General features: G+C 37.2%; 1 protein-coding gene across 2 annotated transcripts in view; it reads right to left on the bottom strand.

Annotated features, from left to right (window-relative positions):
* LOC131993009 (ADAMTS-like protein 3) overlaps positions 1–20,823 on the bottom strand; it is a 296,438-nt gene that overhangs the window by 188,896 nt on the left and 86,719 nt on the right. For both annotated transcript variants that reach the window (XM_059358737.1, XM_059358738.1), the window contains exon 3: positions 19,817–19,936. In XM_059358737.1, the coding sequence (XP_059214720.1) occupies positions 19,817–19,936 (120 nt within the window). The remainder of the gene's footprint in view (positions 1–19,816; positions 19,937–20,823) is intronic.

The following is a 20,823-nucleotide window of genomic DNA, read 5'->3' on the forward strand; positions in this document are numbered from 1 at the left end:
GCGAGCCGCAAATATAACAACCACCCGTCAACGAAGAGTTCCAGGGTGGTCACAAGGGCCGAGTTACAAATGCAATTATACATTTATATCCTTTCTTACATACTTGTTTACATTTTTTGTAACAAAATATGTTTTTATCAAACTATGATGGCGAATTTTGAGTTTAACAGTCGCTTCGCTTCACAATTAAAGCAATCCATGTTTTACCAAGAGAGACCTATTACACAGTTTATGCTGTTTCAGTCTACCTAAATGCAATTTAAGTACACGCCTCGGCTGATGCTTAATGAACTGTATGTCCAAGCGCATAAAATTACTCAAAAAAGCATCCTTATTCATTGGACAGGTCCGCATGGCTACTTAATATTCAATTTGTACATTACAGCTGATGCGTAATGAACTGTATGTCCAAGAGCGAACTGGGAACTGGCTGTGAGCGTCGCACTTTAGTAGCCTATTACTATTTTTAAGTAGCTGAAATTATTTTAATTATCCCTTTCACCCTTGCTATCATTAAATATCATCTAGAAAATAAAAACGGGCCTGAAAATGATAGAAATATCCTGACAGCTCTGTTGGGGCTTGGAGTTCATCTATAAGTTCTGCTTTCACAATCCCGTATGAAGCTGAGACTCTGTGTAACAGCTGAACTGTTATAGGCGTACACGCGTTACACACACACACAGGCGTCCACTACGTTCGCTGGTGGCACTTTTCACCCGTCACCCATGTTATCTGGTGTACTCGCAATACGCGTGTCTGTAAGCACGCCTATTAATCAGACTTTATGCTGGCACAGGCGACGTGTTTTAGGCGTTTAAGTATAGTGTGCTGGCATAAAATACCCCTGATAGTGTATGTGCATGCGCGCGTGTGTGTGTGTGTGTGTGTGTGTGTGTGTGTGTGTGCAACTGAATACTTGTTTGAATTATTTATTTGAACAGTACTTAACCAATGCTGATGGAAAACCTTTTAAGAATCCGTTAGTGAGAAGCATGAATGGCAAGGAAAAAGCTTCATTCTACAACTCTGGTATAATCTTTACCCTAACTCTTTACGAACCTTCCCTGATTTAATCCAACTATCTCAACTCCGTCTGGCTCACATTAAAATGTATTTTCTAAGAAATCAATATATAGCTCATTGGTGTTTGACTTTAATACGAGCAGTCCGGAGCCGGCTTTTTTCGTCCCTGTAGAAGAGCAGGGTCTTTTTTCTCCCCTGAAAACAGCCTGGTTACTGATTGGATAGATCGCTAAGCAGGATGTGACGTAGTGCTCTACACGACAACAACACACACCATTTGTAAAAGCCTTCAAAGCAGTGTTCCAAATTTAGCCACTTTTCAGACCCACTTAGTGACCATTTTTCAAGAAAGCGACTGGAGACAAATCCAGCGACTCCTTCTTACTCTTCTTAAGGAGCCACTAACGAGCCGGAGGCCTGCTTGTTAAGAAGAGCCACCGATAGCGGCAATTAGCTACAGTTAGCTCTGTAGCAGTACAGTGTATATGTGCTGCTGCTGCAGGAGGTGTAACTTAGAGATCTCTGTTTGTTTACAACAAGCACCAGACACTTCAACACCAAACTGTACACAGTTAGCGACATTAATTCACGATCACTATGTTTGTGATCAGCGGAGACTCTTTGCATAATTAGCCATGCTGCTTTCAGCTGCTGACGTTGTGCACAGTTAGCGACGTTGAAAACCATACGTTACCTCCAGAGTCTCTAAATCCCTCTGGGGGCTAACTTGTAGTGGAGACACGCAGAGTGAGCTGACTTTTGAGAGGGTGTGGCCTGAGACTTTCCCGGTGGCCACATTTCCCCCTAGTTGACAGGGCTATTGAGATATGTGTTAGTATATAATTACTGGTACTTTTTTTTTAAACTTCCTTAATGTTTTCTTTCATATCAGTATCAAAATACGGTATGTTTATGGCCTCCATAGCCCTGACATGTAGTTTTTGAGGAAGAGAACATCAGCTATGCTGTAGCTTTTGCAGCTTACTGTTTCAGGTCCATACCGAGGCTATACCCCTTAACATTAATTGTGAATGTTACCCGCTTGCTAGTTTCCACATTCGGAGTGTAAAAGCTCAATGGGGCTTCCTAAATGTGGTGTTCAAACTTATGACCATCACTTTCCACCTCAAAAAATATGAGTTTCTCCAAGTAAACTATGACCGACATTAAAATCGAGTAGTGTAGGCCTACCCTGTATCCTACTGCTGCAGAAAGTTAATGCGGAGAACATTATTTACTGTTGTCTGTTGTCAGACACAGCAATGCTGCACAAAGGGGTTGCACTAGAACTGGCACTTAAAAGCTTTCACACCTCAAGGGCAAGGCCCTCTTCAGGTGCTGTGGAGACTTCACTGGCTTTGCTTAAGTAGACACCAGCACTTACATTTGGTCGATTGTCATCCACTTCAGTTTCAACAAGTCCCCTCGAAATATTCTCCTCTTGATCCTAACCCCTCTTTCTAATCATTTCCGTTTGGAGCAACATTTGCAGTTTTTAAACCCATTTTACCTCTGCTTACTATCGTGCCATCACAATCTAGCCCCCGTCTTGACTGAAACTCTTAGCTCTCTTTTTAATTCACTGTAAAAAAAATGTCTGTAGATTTTACGGTGAAAAACTGCTAAACCATGACAGTAAAAGACCGTAAAATGATAAATGGGTTAATTCAGTTTCAGTAACAACAAAACACCGTAAATGTATATATCAGCCAAAACAGTATTCTTTTTTTTTTCACTGTAAAATACTCTGGCACTGTGTTTGTGACAAAAATATACTGTAATATATATACAAGCCATCACTGTAATTTTTGCATTTTTTTTTTGTGAAAAATACTTTTTCTCACTGTTAAATGTACTAAAAACCATATCTCTAACACATATACTGTAATATTTAATGATACAATCTTTAATTTATGCAGCATTTATAAAGTATTCTACACTATAATATGGAATAAAATGGCAATCATAAACGTGAAATCAACAGTGCTAATATCCTTTTACTGTAATATTAGAAAAAGTTGCCCCATGTTTATTACAGTAAAGTTGCTCCTGCAGCTGTCTGCACTAGTTCTTTGCAGGCTGCATCTCACGGATACAAACGTGACCTGAATCTTTTGTTCAAGTCTTCTTTATTTTAGGTTCATATAAAGGCATATAAAAAGCACTTCATAAATAATTTATCTACACTTTGCAACCTAGGTGGAGCAGAGTGTGCTGTCTCTGAACAGAACCAGAGAGGTTTGTAATCCCACAGATTCTTCCTTCACTTTTGCCCAGCAGCTGGGAAACAAGACACAGAAACTTCTTGGGTATTAAGAAGCTGCAGTGATTATTCATGTTGATTCAAACTGTACCCTACACTGTACATTTACTGCCACACACTACGTAGAAAGTTTGGCTGCTACACTGTAAAAAATTCTGTAGATTTTACAGTGAAAAACTGCTAAACCATGACAGTAAAAGACCGTAAAATGATAAATGAGTTAATTCAGTTTCAGTTACAATGAAACACCGTAAATGTATATATCAGCCAAAACAGTATTTTTTACTTTTTTAAAAAATACATTACTCCACTGTAAAATACACTGGCACCGTGTATGTAACAAAAATATACTGTAATGTATATACAAGCAATAATTTTTGCATTTATTTTTTGTAAAAATACTTTTTCTCACTGTTAAATGTACTAAACACCATATCTCTAACAAAAATATACTGTAATATTAAATGGTAAAATCTTTAATTCATGTGGCATTTATAAAGTATTTTCTTGTATATATTTCTTGTATATGCTATTACATGGCAGAACAGCGTCTTCTTTTCTTCTTTTCTAATTAACGTTTTATGTATACAGTAAAATATGGAATAAAATGGCAATCTTAAACAGGAAATCAACAGTGCTAATGTCATTTTACTGTAATATTTAAAAAAGTTCTACCGTATTTATTACGGTAAAGTTCTGGCAACCACAGCTGCCGTTTTTTTACCGTAAAAACAACAGTTTTTTTTCTACAGTGTACTTTTCTGTATGATGCTTTTAAATTTGCAGAAAAAAATGGAACCAGAATACTCTGAAAGCTGTTGTGACAGACATGCATATTAGCTTGTTACTAATTACTGACGTATGCTTGGGCTACATCCATGAATGTGAGTACATACATTTTAGGTATCTTAAAGTTAAAGGGTTTTCATCGTTTCATAGTTTTTTGATGTGATATACCTTAACATTCATTTATTAGAATTTTTTATGATTTGGAAATTTCCCTACATACAACCAGTGGTACACATGCAGGAGTTTCAGAACCAGTGTTGCTAAGGGATGGATGGATGGGTGGATGGATGGGTGGGTGGGTGGGTGGGTGCATGGATGGATTCAAGATTATTTCGAATATGAAAACAAAACAATAAAAAAGTAAGACAAAACATTTAACATGACATGAAGAATACATATTCGAAAAGAAGTGAGAAGAAGTAAAACATATAAACTCCCACCCCCTCTCCTTAAATATGACAAGTTAAAATCCTTGTCTTGTATTACAAAAACATGAATATAATTTACCTATACACATTAATTATACATACATACATATATACACATGCCCCCATATGCATACATACATACGAAAGGAAAAGAACCAACAACAAAAAAAGATAACCAGTAAAAAGGATCAAAATAAATAAACACAGTATCCTCATAACACTTGGTGCTACCCAACATCCTCTTTCTACCTCATTTTAAACTGTTTCATGTTTGGACATTGCTTCAACTCCATAGTGAGCTTGTTCCATAGTCTCACCCCGCTCACTGAAACACAAAAACCCTTCCTGTTTGTGTGCATTAATGCTAAATTAAAGTTACTTTTACCCCTTAAATTATAACTCCCCTCATGAATGCTAAATAATTTCTGTATATTTATTGGTAATACAATATTTTTTGCTTTGAACATTATTTGAGCTGTTTGATAGCCCACGATGTCTATAAATTTTAGTAATTTGGACTGTAGAAATAATGAGTTTGTGTGCTCCTGATAGCCAGCGTTGCGACTGGTTGATAGCTATTTAGATTTGTAAAGTTCTCCAGATAGTTGCCCAGTTTGAAATTTGTCCATACATCTCCTTGCATTGCTGGTTCTCAGTTGCCAGTAAACTGCTGCCATTGGAAATGTCCGCTTAAATCATGGGTCTCAAACTCGCGGCCCGCAGGCTCATTGCGGCCCTCGTGACGATATTTTGTGGCCCCCACCTTGATATGAAAGTTTAATGTGAGTTTTGTATGAATGGCACTTTACCGTGTTGTGTGTGGAAGGTCACTTTAATTACTTTTTTGGTCATTTTGTGTCTTTTTTAAATAAATTTGTGTCTTTTTAATAATTTTGTGTCTTTTTTAAAATCATTTTGTGTCTTTTTTGTTAATTCTGTCTCTTTTAGTCATTTTGTGTCTTTTTGGGTCATTTTGTGTCTTTTTTAAGTAATTTAGTTTTTTTCTGTCATTTTTGGTCATTTTGTGTCTTTTTTAATAATTTTGTGTCTTTTTAAAATAATTTTGTGTCTTTTTTGGTAACACTGTATTTTTTTGTCATTTTGTGTCTTCTTTTGTAATTGTGTGTCTTTATTAAGTAATCAAGTGTTTTTTTCAGTCATTTTGTATCTTTTTTTTTTTTGTAATTTTGTGTCTTTTTTTGGTCATTTTGATCCTGCCTCCAGCGGCCCCCAGTTAATTTGAGTTTGAGACCCCTGCCTTAGATGCTGTAGGCATAAAAGCTGTAGTATCAACATGATATTATGTTATAATTTTATATAAGTTTCCTATGTAATGAATTCCGAAAATAACTCCCCACAATGTTTCTCTATGGTTTCTCCTCTTGCAGACACACAGATATCCAACAGACATGCACTCAGAGCTTTCCACAGCTTACAGGAATGAACTGAGCATGTGCAATAATACATAAATGCAGACAAACACTCCAGAAATCAACAAGCTGGATTGGCTCTCAAGTGTGTGCAGAGTTATAATCTCATCATCATAAATCAATATGCCAGCCAAGGAGTAGCATTTATGAGCAACCCACAGCAAGCAGGCAAAACATACACACACATATTCACACCACAGACCACAGTGTGGCTGCAGGGTATTTCGTCTCCAGCATGTGTCACCTCAAAAATAAGCATTAGAGCTAAAAGCCATTAGGGCACAACCACAGTTCCTCTTTAAACTTCCATTAAAAAGCCAGTTCCAGCACAAGCCCTCAATAGCCTGTCTGTCTTTGGGACTCAGCTGGTTATGGACATGTCCACCTGTGCCAAGCAAAGCTCCACCACTGAGCCCTGTCATACTTTATTAGCAGTTATTGATAAGTAAAGGGTATTCCAAGAATTATAAAGGTGCTTTGTCTATGTTACTAATGAGTATGTCAGTGTATTTATTGATAGGCCTGGTCAAAATGTGGTAGGTGAGAGTTTCAGTCCACTTGAAACTTTTCATTATCAACAAGAAAGTCAATGAACTTCAAGCAGGATTGTCTCGTATTTAAAGCAGAAAAATGACCTACTGGGCAAATGAACAAAAAAAGAAGTTTATTAAAACGTTGTGTCCCATAGACCAGTGGTTCTCAAATGGGGGTACTTGTACCCCTGGGGGTACGTGAAGGCACTCCAGGGGTATGTGAGATTTTAAAATATACATTTAAAAAGTAGCATCAATGCAAAAATAATTTAAAAATAGTTATTTAATAAATATTTTAGGAAAATATAAGTATAAGTTCATAAAATGAATTTTAGATTCAGTAGGCTATTCAATTTCCTGATCCTAAAAACCCAGAGTGTCCCCCATACCAGGATGGTTGGACCCAACCTGTCATATGCCACCTGGCATCAGCTGTCAATCACTGTAAAACTCAAAGATGGAGTCATGGTTGAAGCGTAGCAGTTATAGTTTTAAATGGTTATATGCTCACTGTTTTTACTACACTAGCTTGAATCACTACATTTTAGTGATGAGAAATATTTGCAATAAATTTAATCATGGATTATTAACATTTAAAATGTTTGAAATAGTTGGGATTTTTTTAAATGTTTGAATTTTGTATGTGTTTATCAGTTCCAAAGTTTAATAAATCAGACACTGATGGCACAGCCCTCTGTTTTTAAGTCTTTTTTTTCTTTTTCAACCAAAAATGCTTTGCCCTGGCTAGGGGGTACTTGGCTGAAAAAATATTTCACAGGGGGTACATCAGTGAAAAAAGGTTGAGAACCACTGCCTTAGAGGATGATGGTGTTGTTGTAAAGGCTGGAGTAAATTATTTAAAAGAAGCAGAGAATAGAAAAATACTGAGATAATGTTTGATCTGACCTATTTATACGAGAAACAATTATCAACCAAAAAACAACTATTAATATTGAGGTGTGTGTCCCTCTGTGGGGGAACCTTAAACATGCAGTCAAACTCAGGAGATTAAAGTTCAATTACAAGATAGAGGCAAAAGTTACAGCATGAATGAACATTCAAAGAGGTGCAAAGGCTTTAATTTAAATAATCCAGTCGGTAAATATAAATTAGTACAAGACACCGCTGACTGCTGTTGTCATCATCACAACAGTACAGTAATAATTCAACCTAGTAATTGAAGAAACCAGTGCAGTATAACATTAGAGTTGTTTGTGCACTTACACAATATTGAACAAGACTATTTTATTTAACAGTTTAAGGCATTATTTCAATCAGTAATGATGACACTAAACCAGTTAATTATATGGTCACACTGCTACAATGAAGTCAGACTAAGAAACATGAACACTCCATTCTCACACCCAACTTGTCACATACAGTCAGGAGCCCTTGGTATCACTTTTTAAGGTACATTTTGCCTCAGTAACTAATGGATGCCGTTTTAAACACTCCATTAACCCTTTATCAGGCAAAGAACTATATTTGGTAACTTCAGGTAATATTTCAAGAAAAAAAATCCAAATTTACTAGATTAAAGTGGCAAATCTACAAAAAAAAATTATTCCAGATTCAAGAAATTTAAAGTGGCAAATCTACGCTAAAAAAGTCGCAGATTCACCACTTTAAATCTCATAGATCTACGCATTTTTTTCTCGTAGATTTGCCACTTTAATCCAGTAAACTTTTTTCTCAAAATATTATTTTCGTATGTTTTTTTTTATACATTCTGGCAGTATGTAATATCCTCCAATATTCTCTAGGGTTGAAATTTGGAATTTGAAAGTAATTCAATTAGTGCCCTATTAAGGGTTAACAATATAAAACACTATCAAGTTGTTTAGGTTTAGCAATAAAACTACTTCCCTAATTTTAGTGCAAAAAAGTAAATAGTTAGATGTTACAAAATACCATGTGAATAAATGCATGTAACTGCCCAAAGTGAGGTAGTTGGTACCAAAGTAATAATGGTTTTGGATTCTTTATTAGTTTTAGTTTTAATTTCATTGTGATTTTTTGTTTTCAAATTCAGTTAGTTTTAATCCGTTTTTAGGGTGTGTCTGCTAGTTTTAGTGAGTTTTATTTTTTGGAAAATGCTTAGTTTTAGTTTAGTTTTTTTTAGTTTTAGTTTTTTTGTAATGGGGTCTGGGGTGCCAGATTTAAAAAAGTCACAATAAATGTTTCCTTTATTTCCTTTGTCTGATCCATCTCAGCCCCAATAAGTTTATTAAGTCATAAAACCAGATAGATGAAATAGATTTCATATCAACCAAAAAGGTTTACGTATGAAAAAAGTTGACAAAGATGAAAACGAAGGACATTTTCACCATACTTTTAGTTAGTTTTAGTTAGTTTTGTAAACAGTTAGTTATCGTTTTTTTGAAAACTCTTGTTTTTATTTTTATTTCAGTTAACAAAAATGTTTTTTCTATTCTAGTTTTCGTTATTTTCGTTCGTTTTCGTTAACTATAATAACCTTGGTTGGTACATTAGTGATGTAAGGTGTGACACATGTAAGTTGCTTCAAATAACAAAGTTTACTTTTGTTTCCACAACATCTATCTCCTGGGTGAAAGTCCTGCGTTTCTCCCTAAGTGAACCTTGTTGTTCTTTATACTGTCTCATCACTCCCCTCTTTGCTTTTTCACTCTGTAATGTCACTTCTGCCATGGCATCCTTCATAATGACAAAGGCTGCTAGAGGGCGCCAATAACAATAAACATAAGTTGCATATTGTGGGTTGACTGAAAGAGAGCTAAAAGTGAGTCAACATTTGACTTAAATTCTTGAGGTGGTCAAAAACATCACTGTGTCTGCTGGGTGTCTAAAGAAAACAATTATATGTTCACACATTAGCCACATTAACCCTTTATCGGGCAAAGAACTATATTCGGTAATTTCAGTGGATATCAAAATGGGGTCCCCATGTCTCTTTATGAGGTCGTAGAAGCACATGGATTTCTTCCAGCTAATCAGCAAAGATCAGGCTACGTCACAGACAGTGACACCATGAAATCTGACCAATCACTATGATAATAATATAATAATAATAATAACTCAACCTATTGACCTCGACCTCCAATGTAAAAATGAAAAATTTGGGAGGAAATATCTGCAACAAACAGTCTTACAAACAGAGTTATTCTTCAATGAAAATATCACCCCCCTCCCCCGGGTCCATATATCTTTTTTTACACATCCCACAGTCCACATTCTAGCTGCATGTAATATCCTCCAACTCTCTAGGGTTGAAATTTGGAATTTGCAATGAGTGCACTATTAACGGTTAACAAAGGACTTACTCTCTCTTTACTACTACCAGGGGAATGGTAGCTACAGATGTATAACCTACAATAAAAAATGTAGGTTATACATCTGAAACTAATGTAGAATAAGAGTTTACAATAATAATATTATTAATAATGATAATGTAGTTCAGTCTCAGCCTGGAAACTGCGAACTGAGTAGAGTTATATGGGTGGGTTACAATTCAACAAAATATGCCCCGTTTCACCTCCCTCTCTGGGCTTAACACGAGCCGCCATCGATCTTCAGCATCACTCTCATCCATCTTCTCAAATCACCTTTTTAAATCTGTTTCACAGAGACGGGGTGGAAGCGAACACCTTCCTTGAAATGCAGCTGAGCCAGCGGCACGCATAGTTACAGATTTCAGTCTGTCTGAGGCAGCAGGTCTGTATTATAGCAAGTCCTCAGGGGAATAAAAAGGGAATTGATAGTCACAGAGTGTCTCCCCCTCCTGGACTTTTTTCTCATAACATACACTTTCATTTGCATGTGTAGAGAGATCTGCTATATAGGATGCCTCACGCCATGGCAACACATGATGTAGGGGTACGTGTGTCCCTTACACATGTACTCCTACTGATACGTCAAGGCTGTGTGGTAAAACATGACTTAAGATACTTTTGCCGTGTGATGCTTTTTGCCTCAGCCCTTCTAGAGAGGAGATGGTGTTAAAAAGCACTGCAGAGAATATGAAACATGCAAAAGCAGAAAGATAAGAGAAAATGCCCTTGATAAGTCACAACCAGAGAGAGAAAGAGACAGAAATATAGCCTCAGATGAAGTTGTTGCTGCCGGCTGCCCTGCTGTGATTCTTTTACCTGCGTCGTGTTCTCTATTTGTGGCTCAGGCATCTGTCAGGCAACGGCCAAAAACCGGCATCTGAGTTGTGAAAGCCTGACATCTCAACATCTTATTTTGGAGTGTTTCAGCACAGCTGGACAAACACAGGCCCTCATGTAACGAGGACCCAATCATAGCTTCAAAACATGGTGGAAAGCCCAGAGTCAGCAGACATCAGTAGACACACGGAATGCCATTAGAACTGTTTTTTATGAGCTAACTGCCTCTGTTTTTTTATTATACCAATGAGAATCTGAGACTGATTTACCAGAGTCAGAAGATAATGACTTCAAGGAACATTCATATTACACACACACACCCACACACACACACACACACACATTAAGGTGACTGTGAATCAAGGTTATTATAGTTAACGGAAACTAACTAAATAACGAAAACTAGAATTGAAAAAACATTTTGGTTAACTGAAATAGAAATAAAACTAGATTTTTTTTCAAAAAACGATAACTAACTGAAACTGTATTTTGTGGTTACAAAACTATCTAAAATTATAGTAAAAATGTCCTTCAAAATTCTACTTCAAATCCTTGGTTTATTCTGAATAATTGTTTGCGTCCATTGCTGTCTGCAGCTAGAAGCTTTTAGGTCTCTTTCACTACTATGATATTGCTTTTCATAAAGTTGCATTTACATCTGTTATAAACAAAAATGTAGGGAAGCAACTGACAAGCATAGCCAGGATCACCTAAAATAAAAAATATTATTACTTTTTGCAGCTTTTGTCTTAAGTGATAATAAACTGAATCTCTTTGGGTTTTGGACTGTTGGTCAGACATTTATACAGGCAGATTTAACCTGGGCTTTAGTAAATTGAGGCTAATTCAGCCTTGGAGCAGGTGGAGAAGTCAGACCACCTCCAGATGTGGTCTGACCTAAATTACCTATGGCTAAGCCACACCCCCAGATGCGATCAGCCAATCACAGTGCGCATAGCTAACCCAATACACTCGGACATTCTCTGCTTCAATGTGCATTCAAATGCATTGGAGTTAGTCAGTTTTCAGTCGTTTTTTATAGTTTTTTTCTTGACATTTTAAGTTTAGAATGGTCAAACAGTGTGCACTAAGTATCCTGAGAGGCTGGGCCACGGGGTTGATTTTCCACTCTTTCCCAAGCCACATCTCAACCCAGATAAGTGTCTGCTCTGGATAAAGTTATGCTGTGGACCACAACACCAACTAAACGTGAATAAAATGAACAACATGTCACTCTGCTAGAGATGTTCAGATGTTAGAGATTTTAAAGTTATCTGTAACATCTCTAACGTTAGCCTAACCCTTTCTAATGTTAGGCTAAAGTTAGCTAACGTTATCTAACCCTTTACCGTACATGATTGTTAGCTGTTGTCCAAAGGGCTCTACTTATACTAACGTTTACTTTTGGAGCTTAGCTTCTTTAACTTATCTGTAAATACCTGAGATAACAAAGGTTAGCAATGCTGTGCTGAATGATTCATGTACTCTGGGTAAAGATGGTAAAAAGGCTTGTCCTCCAAAAATGATGAACTGCCTCCTGTGAAATGTCTCCTACTGTGACAGCTGCCATAGCGCCAAATGAGTGGAGGGGGCGGAGCTTAGCCATAGGTTAATTGTATTAAGAATACCTTTACACCTGCCTCCACCAGTGGTTTTCTTTGACCAGAAAACATAACCAGATACAGGTTATATGTTATTACCAGTTGTGTATGGGCTTTTATTGTTACGTTATTTTAAATAAAAACTAGTAAAATGGGAAGTTTTGAACTGAGGCAACCTTCTCCTCATCCATTTTGCACTTGCCGGGTGATGGTGGTGTTTAGAGCAGGAAATAACACCGTGAGGGGAACAAGAATTGGCTGTTAGCTTTGCTCAAGGGTCAGCAGTAGCCACTGTTACTTACTAATGTTTACAATCTATACATTGAGCATTGCTCTCTCACTGACCTGTTGATGGTGTTCTCTAAACCGTGGCCAGCAACACTATCAAGGTGAAAATGCAACCTTGACTCTGTCGACTGTTGCTCAACTGAGACTGTCTGAGCCTCAGATTCCTCATGCAGCTGCAACACTACAGTCAGAAAGCAATCTTTACAAAGAACTATAGAGGAGATCTGTGTGTGTGTGTGTGTGTGTGTGTGTGTGTGTGTGTGTGTGTGTGTGTGTGTGTGTATGTGTGTATGTGTGTTTGTGTCTGTGTGTGTGTGTGTATGCGTGCGTGCGTGTGTGTGATTTAATAAGGAAGTGATGAGAAAATCCGTCTGACATTTATGTCTTCTAAAAATGTTTCTGTTATCACAGTTTAGTTACGTGAATGAACTCTTCAGTGCAAACTGTCAGAACGAGAACTCTATGAATCTGTTTTTTCTCTTGTCTTGGTGCATTTGGTAGAATGTAATTTTCACAGCACTAATTATACTCATAGATAGTTTCTCTTTTCAGAAAAAGAAATACATATTCTCACATTTAAACTTTAAATGTGAGAATATGACATGTCACAAGTAGTTTATTGAAGTTTATTTAAGTGAACATAAATACTGTGTAACAGCATGAGTACTTTTATTTATTTATTTATCAAAGCTCCACAAAGTGCACATTTAAATAAAAAAAAGATCTTAAATAAAAAAAGCCTATGAAATAAAATAGGCCAATCTTTTTCTTAAATAAATATATTTAAATGAGAACAAACATTACAAAAGAACTAAATATGACAAACCCTAGTAAGAACACACACACACGAGCAGCATCAGTAGTGCCCATATAGAATACAATAATTTGCAAGTTTTGTTTTGGTGCTATAGCTCAGATGTGGTTGTGTTATGTTTTTCCCCAATAATATCGACAATTTTCAAGGTGCTGTATCCAGTATCATGACAACTATCACTACCAAGACAAATCAATTTATTCAGACATCTCCTGTACGAGCCTGTGCCGCCTTACACTGCAATGACACACACTTGGATAACTTGGGCCACATGAAGTGGAAGAGTCCTGTTTAATGTTTCAAAAGAGTCCATCTCCTCTGGAAAGTAAAGCAGGGGAAGACATTTATAGAGTCCATCCCCTGCTGAAAGTAAAAGCCCCATAGAAAGGAGTGCTTCTTGCACTGGGCTGTGTTCACATACTGCTCACACACATAATGTGCAGCGTCGATGCAGGACAGCTGTACAACAACAACCTTTACCACTGCAGCCACAGGACTTCAGGCAAATCATGCAAATAGAATCGCTCCAAACCAGGTTTCTGTATGTTGTTAGGAATAATTTGTCAGCTGCAAGGCTTTCAAAACACAATGACCTCAAGTTCTTAACATGATTTATGTGGATGTATGTCCAAAGAGAGGTCTCCTTATTAACCACTCTTCAATGCTTGATGGATCACTTTCCCTCTCTGCATTGCTTTATTAAATAAAAATTATCCATATTACAGTAAATACGAAGAAGAATGGGACCATTGACTCTGTGTGTGTGTGTGTGTGTGTGTGTGTGTGTGTGTGTGCGCGCGTGTGCGCGCACGCGCAACTAAACCCAATACCCTTTGACGCAACACACAGTGGTTTCATTTTCAGTGTTTCACTTTCATTTTCAGAGAAATGCTCTTAGAGCTATTTGCATTTTTTAAGCAGTTTTTTTTAACAGCGGAGAGCAGAAAATTACCTTGCTCTTCTCAGACCGTACAGGAATGCAATATGAGACAAAAACTACTCAGAGTGCCAACATATAATTACAGTACAAGCCTTAAACTCGGTTAGGTTTAAACCAAACTGAGCAAACAGGTCTGAAATGTTTTATGATCAACTCTGAAAAATGTGTTTTTCTCTTGAAATGTTCTGTGCTTATGTGTTAGATAGAAAGATATAATAATAGCAAAATCAAAAATACTTCAAAATCTAAACCAACTCACTTTAACTTTCACTATGACTCCATGTTTGAGTCTTCAAAACACAGCACTCAAAAAGATACACAGTGCAACTGTTTCACATGGCACCCACAGTAAAGCTGATTTTAAACACTTTAGTGACTTAGGCCCTACACGAGGATGCTTGCAGGTAAAAACGACAAAATATTTTATGGGAAGTGCCTTTCATTTAGACGGTGACGGCGTTTTTGGGGCTTAAAAATGCAAAAATCTGAAACCACCCTCCAGAGTGGAAAACTTGAATCCGCTCCGCCGTAGCGTGTCCGTCTACACTGCCAAGACACAAAACTTTGCTCAGATCTGCTCACGTCATGTATGTGTTTACGTCACGTAACATGTGGGGTTATTTCCATGCGTGGGACCTTCAAGCTGCTCTGGCAGCTCTAATAAACTTACAGGAGTCTTTCCACCAAATGTACAGGATATGTACAGATAGTATTAGTGAACAGAGAAGGATCTGTAATTACCTCGATCACATTTTGGATGCACCAATTGGTGGGAGGTGAGCCAGACGGCTTTGGACGAGACCTGGGAGATCTAGTGGATGGTGGAGAACTTTGTGGAAGGAGTAGCTGATGAAAATGCGTGGCGTGAAAACTTCTGCATGCCCAAAGATGCTCTTATCGATTTAAGTGATGCCGCCTGGCATACATACCCAATCCAATTCACACACTTTAGCGTCACTGTATGCACGCAGATTTCCTCCTGAAAACGCTCGTCTAAACGCAGAATAAAAAGTGAAGACGCGACGCCCTTTTTGCGTCTTCTGTTCAGATCGTCATCATGTAAACGTAGCCTTAGTGTCTGTGCACCTGAAACATGGTAGAAAGAATTCCTTGAACTTCTTGCTTGCAATAAGATGCATACAGGTAGTCTGAGACACATAGGCAGTGATTTCTTTGTGTGCAATACAGTGACAAGTTTTCTAAATTAAAAAAAAAATCACTTAATCTTACTCATAACCATATATCTATATGTGATAGAGCTCCAATGTTGTCCTTTTTTAAAAGAAAACAGAGATCCCTGAGCCGCACAGCTGCACTGGGTGACATTTTGCTTTATTACCGTGAACACATAGTACTACACATAGTACACACACAGTACTACATAGTACTAGATAGGGCTGGGCGATATGGACCAAAAGTCATATCCCAATATGTTTAGGTTGAATATCAATACACGATATATATCGTGATATTTTTATCACAAAGTGAGAGCAAATGTTCAGTTAAAGTCAAATATGACATGTCACAAGTAGTTTATTTAAGTTTATTTCAGTGAACATAAATACTGTATAACAGGAATACCTTTAAAAAAAAAAAATCAGCTCCATAAAGCTCCATAAAGTGCACATTTAAATAAAAAAATATTTTAAATAAAAATAGCCTATGAAATAAAATAGGCCAATCTTTTTCTTAAAAAAATATATTTAAATGAGAAAAGAAAACCAAACATTACAAAAGAACTAAATATGACAAACCCTAGTAAGAATTACTAAACTACATCAATATGTGAGATATATATGTGTGATATGGTCTAATTCCATATCACATTTAAAAATATATCGATATATCTTTAATATGGATATATCGCCCAGCCCTAGTACTAGAGGACTATACTATAGACTAGTATAGACTATACTAGTCTAGTATAGACTGTATCTTAGAGAACCAAAGGCAATCCAAAGGAAATAATAACACATTTCGGAAATATCAGAGACAAACAGACAGAAAGGCTATAATATGTATTTGAGAAATTCACCATAAAATCTGTACTGTGAATAAAGAGTACACAAAATTAAGGGGAAAGCTTAACACTTCAAATATAAGGACAAACAGCAACAGCATGTTCTTGCACAGCAGAGTAAGTGAATAGTTATATTTGAAGAAAACGTTTAGTTATGAATCCTGATGGAAACTTTTAGCCATCCACTGTTTGCAACATAGCTGTTAGGAGGAATTAGCCTTTAGTGCTTAATGCCAGAAAGTCTTGTTCAGGTCTAAAATTACAAGGTTTCTGCCAGAAACAGCTTTCTAACAGAGAACCCTGAAGGCTAACTTTTCCCAACATGTGCTGAGGTTAGCTACCAAGTTAACTTGTGAGTCAGTCAGTCACACTGCTGAGGAAAAATGATTCAACGATCTAGAAGACACACCTGCAGGTAAGAGAGGACGTGCTTGTTCTGTGTGTGCACATACACAGAATACGCACATTTTGAGAGCGAAGACTTGAACATGTGGACTTTAGATCTGAGCTTGCACAGGACATATTTGAATGTGAGCAAAATATTTGTGTCCAAGAAGAAGAAATGTGAGCACAAGCATGTGATTTTTGAAAGAAAGCAGCAGAAATCTGAGTGCGAGCACAAAATGTGAACAGGATGAGAATAAATCTGAGCTTTAGAATGGGCTGTGTCACTGAAAAGGAATACCATCATGCTCTCAAACTGAAAATCTCCGCTCATGAAAAAAGATAGGATATGTCTTCCATATGCAGCTTCCTATCCACATACAGCAGCAATGGAGAGAGAGTTGTGTATAAGATAAGCACAGTGGGTCAGTGTTGCTCCACCTTTGTAGGGTAACTTTAAATGAATGAACACATACAACTTGCTAATGACAATCAACAGCATCCCCAACATGCGCCGATCACCAGAACCAAGAGAAACCAAAACGAAGCAAAATTCCTTTTCCCATTGCTTCAATCAAACAGCCTTTAGTATGCTGTTGGATAGCAGGTTCCATAAGAACACCATGTTCAGCATTTTCCCTTCCAAGGTCAGGGTTAATGTCACCATCCAAACCTTAGCATTAGACAAAACCGTCAAAGCTCCACAGGCCTCTTGTGCCTAATTGCAGTTGCTATGATCCAACCTTAATTCCAAAACATTCAGGACATTGAAATGAAAAAATAAAAATTTATATATATTAGGGCCGGGACTTTAACGCGTTAATTAAGATTAATTAATTACACAAAAATTAACGTGTTTAAAAAATTGACGCATTTTAATCGCACTTATTTTTGCACCGCGGAACGTTTCTCACTGGAGGAGTTTCAGGCGAACCGATTATACTGGAGCACCAACTAGCGTTCATGAGTTCAGACAACAACAAACCACGAACATGAAGGAAGAAGCTGATGAGAGCGCTTTGGTTGGCCACGAGGATGATGGGACATTTTGTTACAAAAAACCAACGGATGGAAGCGTCGAAAATTGCACTGGTCTGTTGGACTTGAGCAAAAATAAACAATATTTGTGTTGCTTAAGCTTATGTATTCAGTCATTATTCAATAGTATATTAAAAATCCATGTGAAAAAATTACTTCTCACTGTTCTCAGGTCAAATATTTATATGCGATTAAAATGCGATTAATTTCGATTAATTAATTACAAAGCCTCTAATTAATTAGATTAATTTTTTTAATCGAGTCCCAGCCCTGATTTACACACTCTTGACACTGTCCCAAATTTTTGGGAATCAGGGTTGTAGGTTTTATTATTTTACAAAAGTAGTGTAATAGTAAGCTAAAAAAACGCGCTTAACTCAAAATCTGTGAGATAGCCACGGAATCACTCAAATTTCCACGAAATACACACGGATTTCGATACAATGCAGAGTTCCTATGGGTTTGTGTCCAAGTCACGTGACTTTCAAGATTCCGGAAGTCAGAACAAAAAACATGGCGGACAGTTCTCACATTTTTTGTGAAAAAATTCTGTATGTATTGCATTCTGTTTTTATTTACACATTTCGCACTCTTGACACTGTCCCAAATTTTTGGGAATGAAGGTTGTAGGTTTGGGCAGTAGTCATTCTGCAAAGGTTCATTAGAAGAACATTATTTTACAAAAGTAGTGTAATAGTAAGTTAAAAAAATATCACCAAAATCATATTTCAGGAAAAAATTGTGAAAGCACAACATCTCAACAGCCAAATATTATGATAAATATGGAATACATACAAAAATTAACATGACAAGGAACAACTCAAAGACTTTTAGAAACCATCAACAGCTCACAAATGTTGATGGATTGTCACCATGCCAACATCAAGAGAACAATCAAAAGATACAAAATGCTTTGTTTTCACTTTATCTAAGTGTTTCGCTATATCTACTGAAAGAATAAATGAGCAGAAGACTGTGATGCATGGGAATGAAAGTGCCTGGAAGCCCCCTGGGACATCACTCAGAGTACCACCTGTCTATCTGATCTGTAGCTGCTGTTCTATGTGTGTGTGTGTGTGAAGGAGAATGTAGTAAAGATGGTGAACTAGAAAATGTGGGAGAGCATTATTAACCATCCTGGGGGGAAAACACAGGAAGCAGCACTGCTGACACTTCAAATGTGCTACCTGCGGTGCACTGCCGAGGAGTAACAACTGGAGCGTGCATCAGTTAGCACATCCAGCCTGCTGCAGTGAGCAAGATGTAGATGAGAGAGCCAACAGTCCTCCACCTGTTACTCAACCTGTAGCTTCTAATCCACTGTGTTGCACTGAGGCAATACCACCGGCTGCTCACATCAACACTACAACACCTACACAGGCCCAGTGTTTACAAATGTCTGTTTGTGTACACAAATCCATCATCTCTGATATACATGCCTCTTTAAAACCTAAAAGGGACAATCCAAAATCCCCAAAAAGAGGCTCTACCCACCACCAGGACCAAACACACCCTGAATCCTGCTATCACTGCCAAATAGATTGGTATCACAGGGACATGAGATATGGAGCTAGATTAGGGTCAACAGTTTTGTACTTGAAAACATAAAACCTAAATAAATACAATTATGATCAACACTGGTAATTCTTTTGAATACATTTATATATTCATTTTTCACTTTTATGTTTTCTTTCAGCTACATATGAATTTCCGCTGTGAAATGCTCTGTAAATTTGTGAGAAGATACCTGAGGTCCTCTAGAATATAACTAAAATGTAATATTCTACTGTACAGTAAATATCTAAGTGCATTTTATTACGAATTTCCGCTGTGAAATATATAATATATATGTGATAAGATACCTGAGGTCCTCTACAATGTACCTGAAGTTGAATTAGTGACTGGAAAAAGAAATAAATTTTTAATATAATGTAATATTCTACTGTACAGTCTATATCCAAAGGCGTTTTTTTTTTAAGTGAATAGTTCTGTGAATATTATGCAATTAATCTTATTAAAGTCTGATGCAAATAACTACAATTGATGAAATTTCAGCCCAAAATATTAACATCAAATGCAGACTGGTCCAGCAACAGCAAGAGTTTGGAACTAACCTGGTCGTCGTATCTGTAGGTTAGAAACTGATCTTCTGTAGCATCCTCCATGAAGCTGCCCTGAGGTGAGAGGGCGAACTCTGGCAGGAACACGGCGCTCTGAGGCTGACTCTCTGCACACTGACACACACACAAACACAGTTTCAGTTAATCAGTGGTGATTTACATGGGAATCATATCAAAGTCAGGTCAGGATCATGCACTAAATCTGTAAGAAGTCAACATGTACACACAGATGTACACAGTCGAGTTGCATCATCATGGATCATAAATGTGACCTCAGTAGGGTCGTCACAATTCATTTTCTAAAATTTGCAACTTGATACCAATACTCAGGAAAATATTCGATACTCGATACCATTTTCGATACCACAAGGATATAAAACAAGGACCCCAAAATTTAACAGAAATATTTTTATTAACAAGAAAAAAAGCAACATGTAAAAATTAACAGAACCACAGGTTAAATATTTATAACAAAAAACAGTTGTGCAAAAAGAAACTGCAACTATGCTAACAAGCTTCAGGTCGGAGGTAGTGCAAAAAATAAATAAATACAATAAACAATAACAATTAGAAGAATATTTTAAGGTTGTATGGGGGGGGGTATCGATACTTTTGAAAATGAGTATCGTATCCGGATACAACGTTTAAGTATTGATTCTTCCTAGACCTCAGTCAATTTAAAATCTGGACCTCGCTGGTGTTTCTAAACAGAGGCTGTAAAATCATCTCCCAAAACAGTGCGGATCTCCTTCCCTCCCACTCCTTCCTGTGCTCCGATATGACCAAACCCTCTGGTGATCCTTCATAAATTCTTCTCCAATTCGATTTTTCCTATTATTTTCACTGTGATTTATACCCAACAGGAAACGTGAATGTCTCATGCAGGATTTTTGGGTGATCAGCATAATCCAAAGGGGAGGACTGATTATCAGGCTAACAGAGCCACCGCTGTACAGAGGGACTGAATAACTGCCATCTGGCATCTAGACTGTGTGTATGTG

The sequence above is a fragment of the Centropristis striata genome, chromosome 2 (assembly GCF_030273125.1).
Source record: "Centropristis striata isolate RG_2023a ecotype Rhode Island chromosome 2, C.striata_1.0, whole genome shotgun sequence".
Classification (NCBI taxonomy): domain Eukaryota; kingdom Metazoa; phylum Chordata; class Actinopteri; order Perciformes; family Serranidae; genus Centropristis; species Centropristis striata.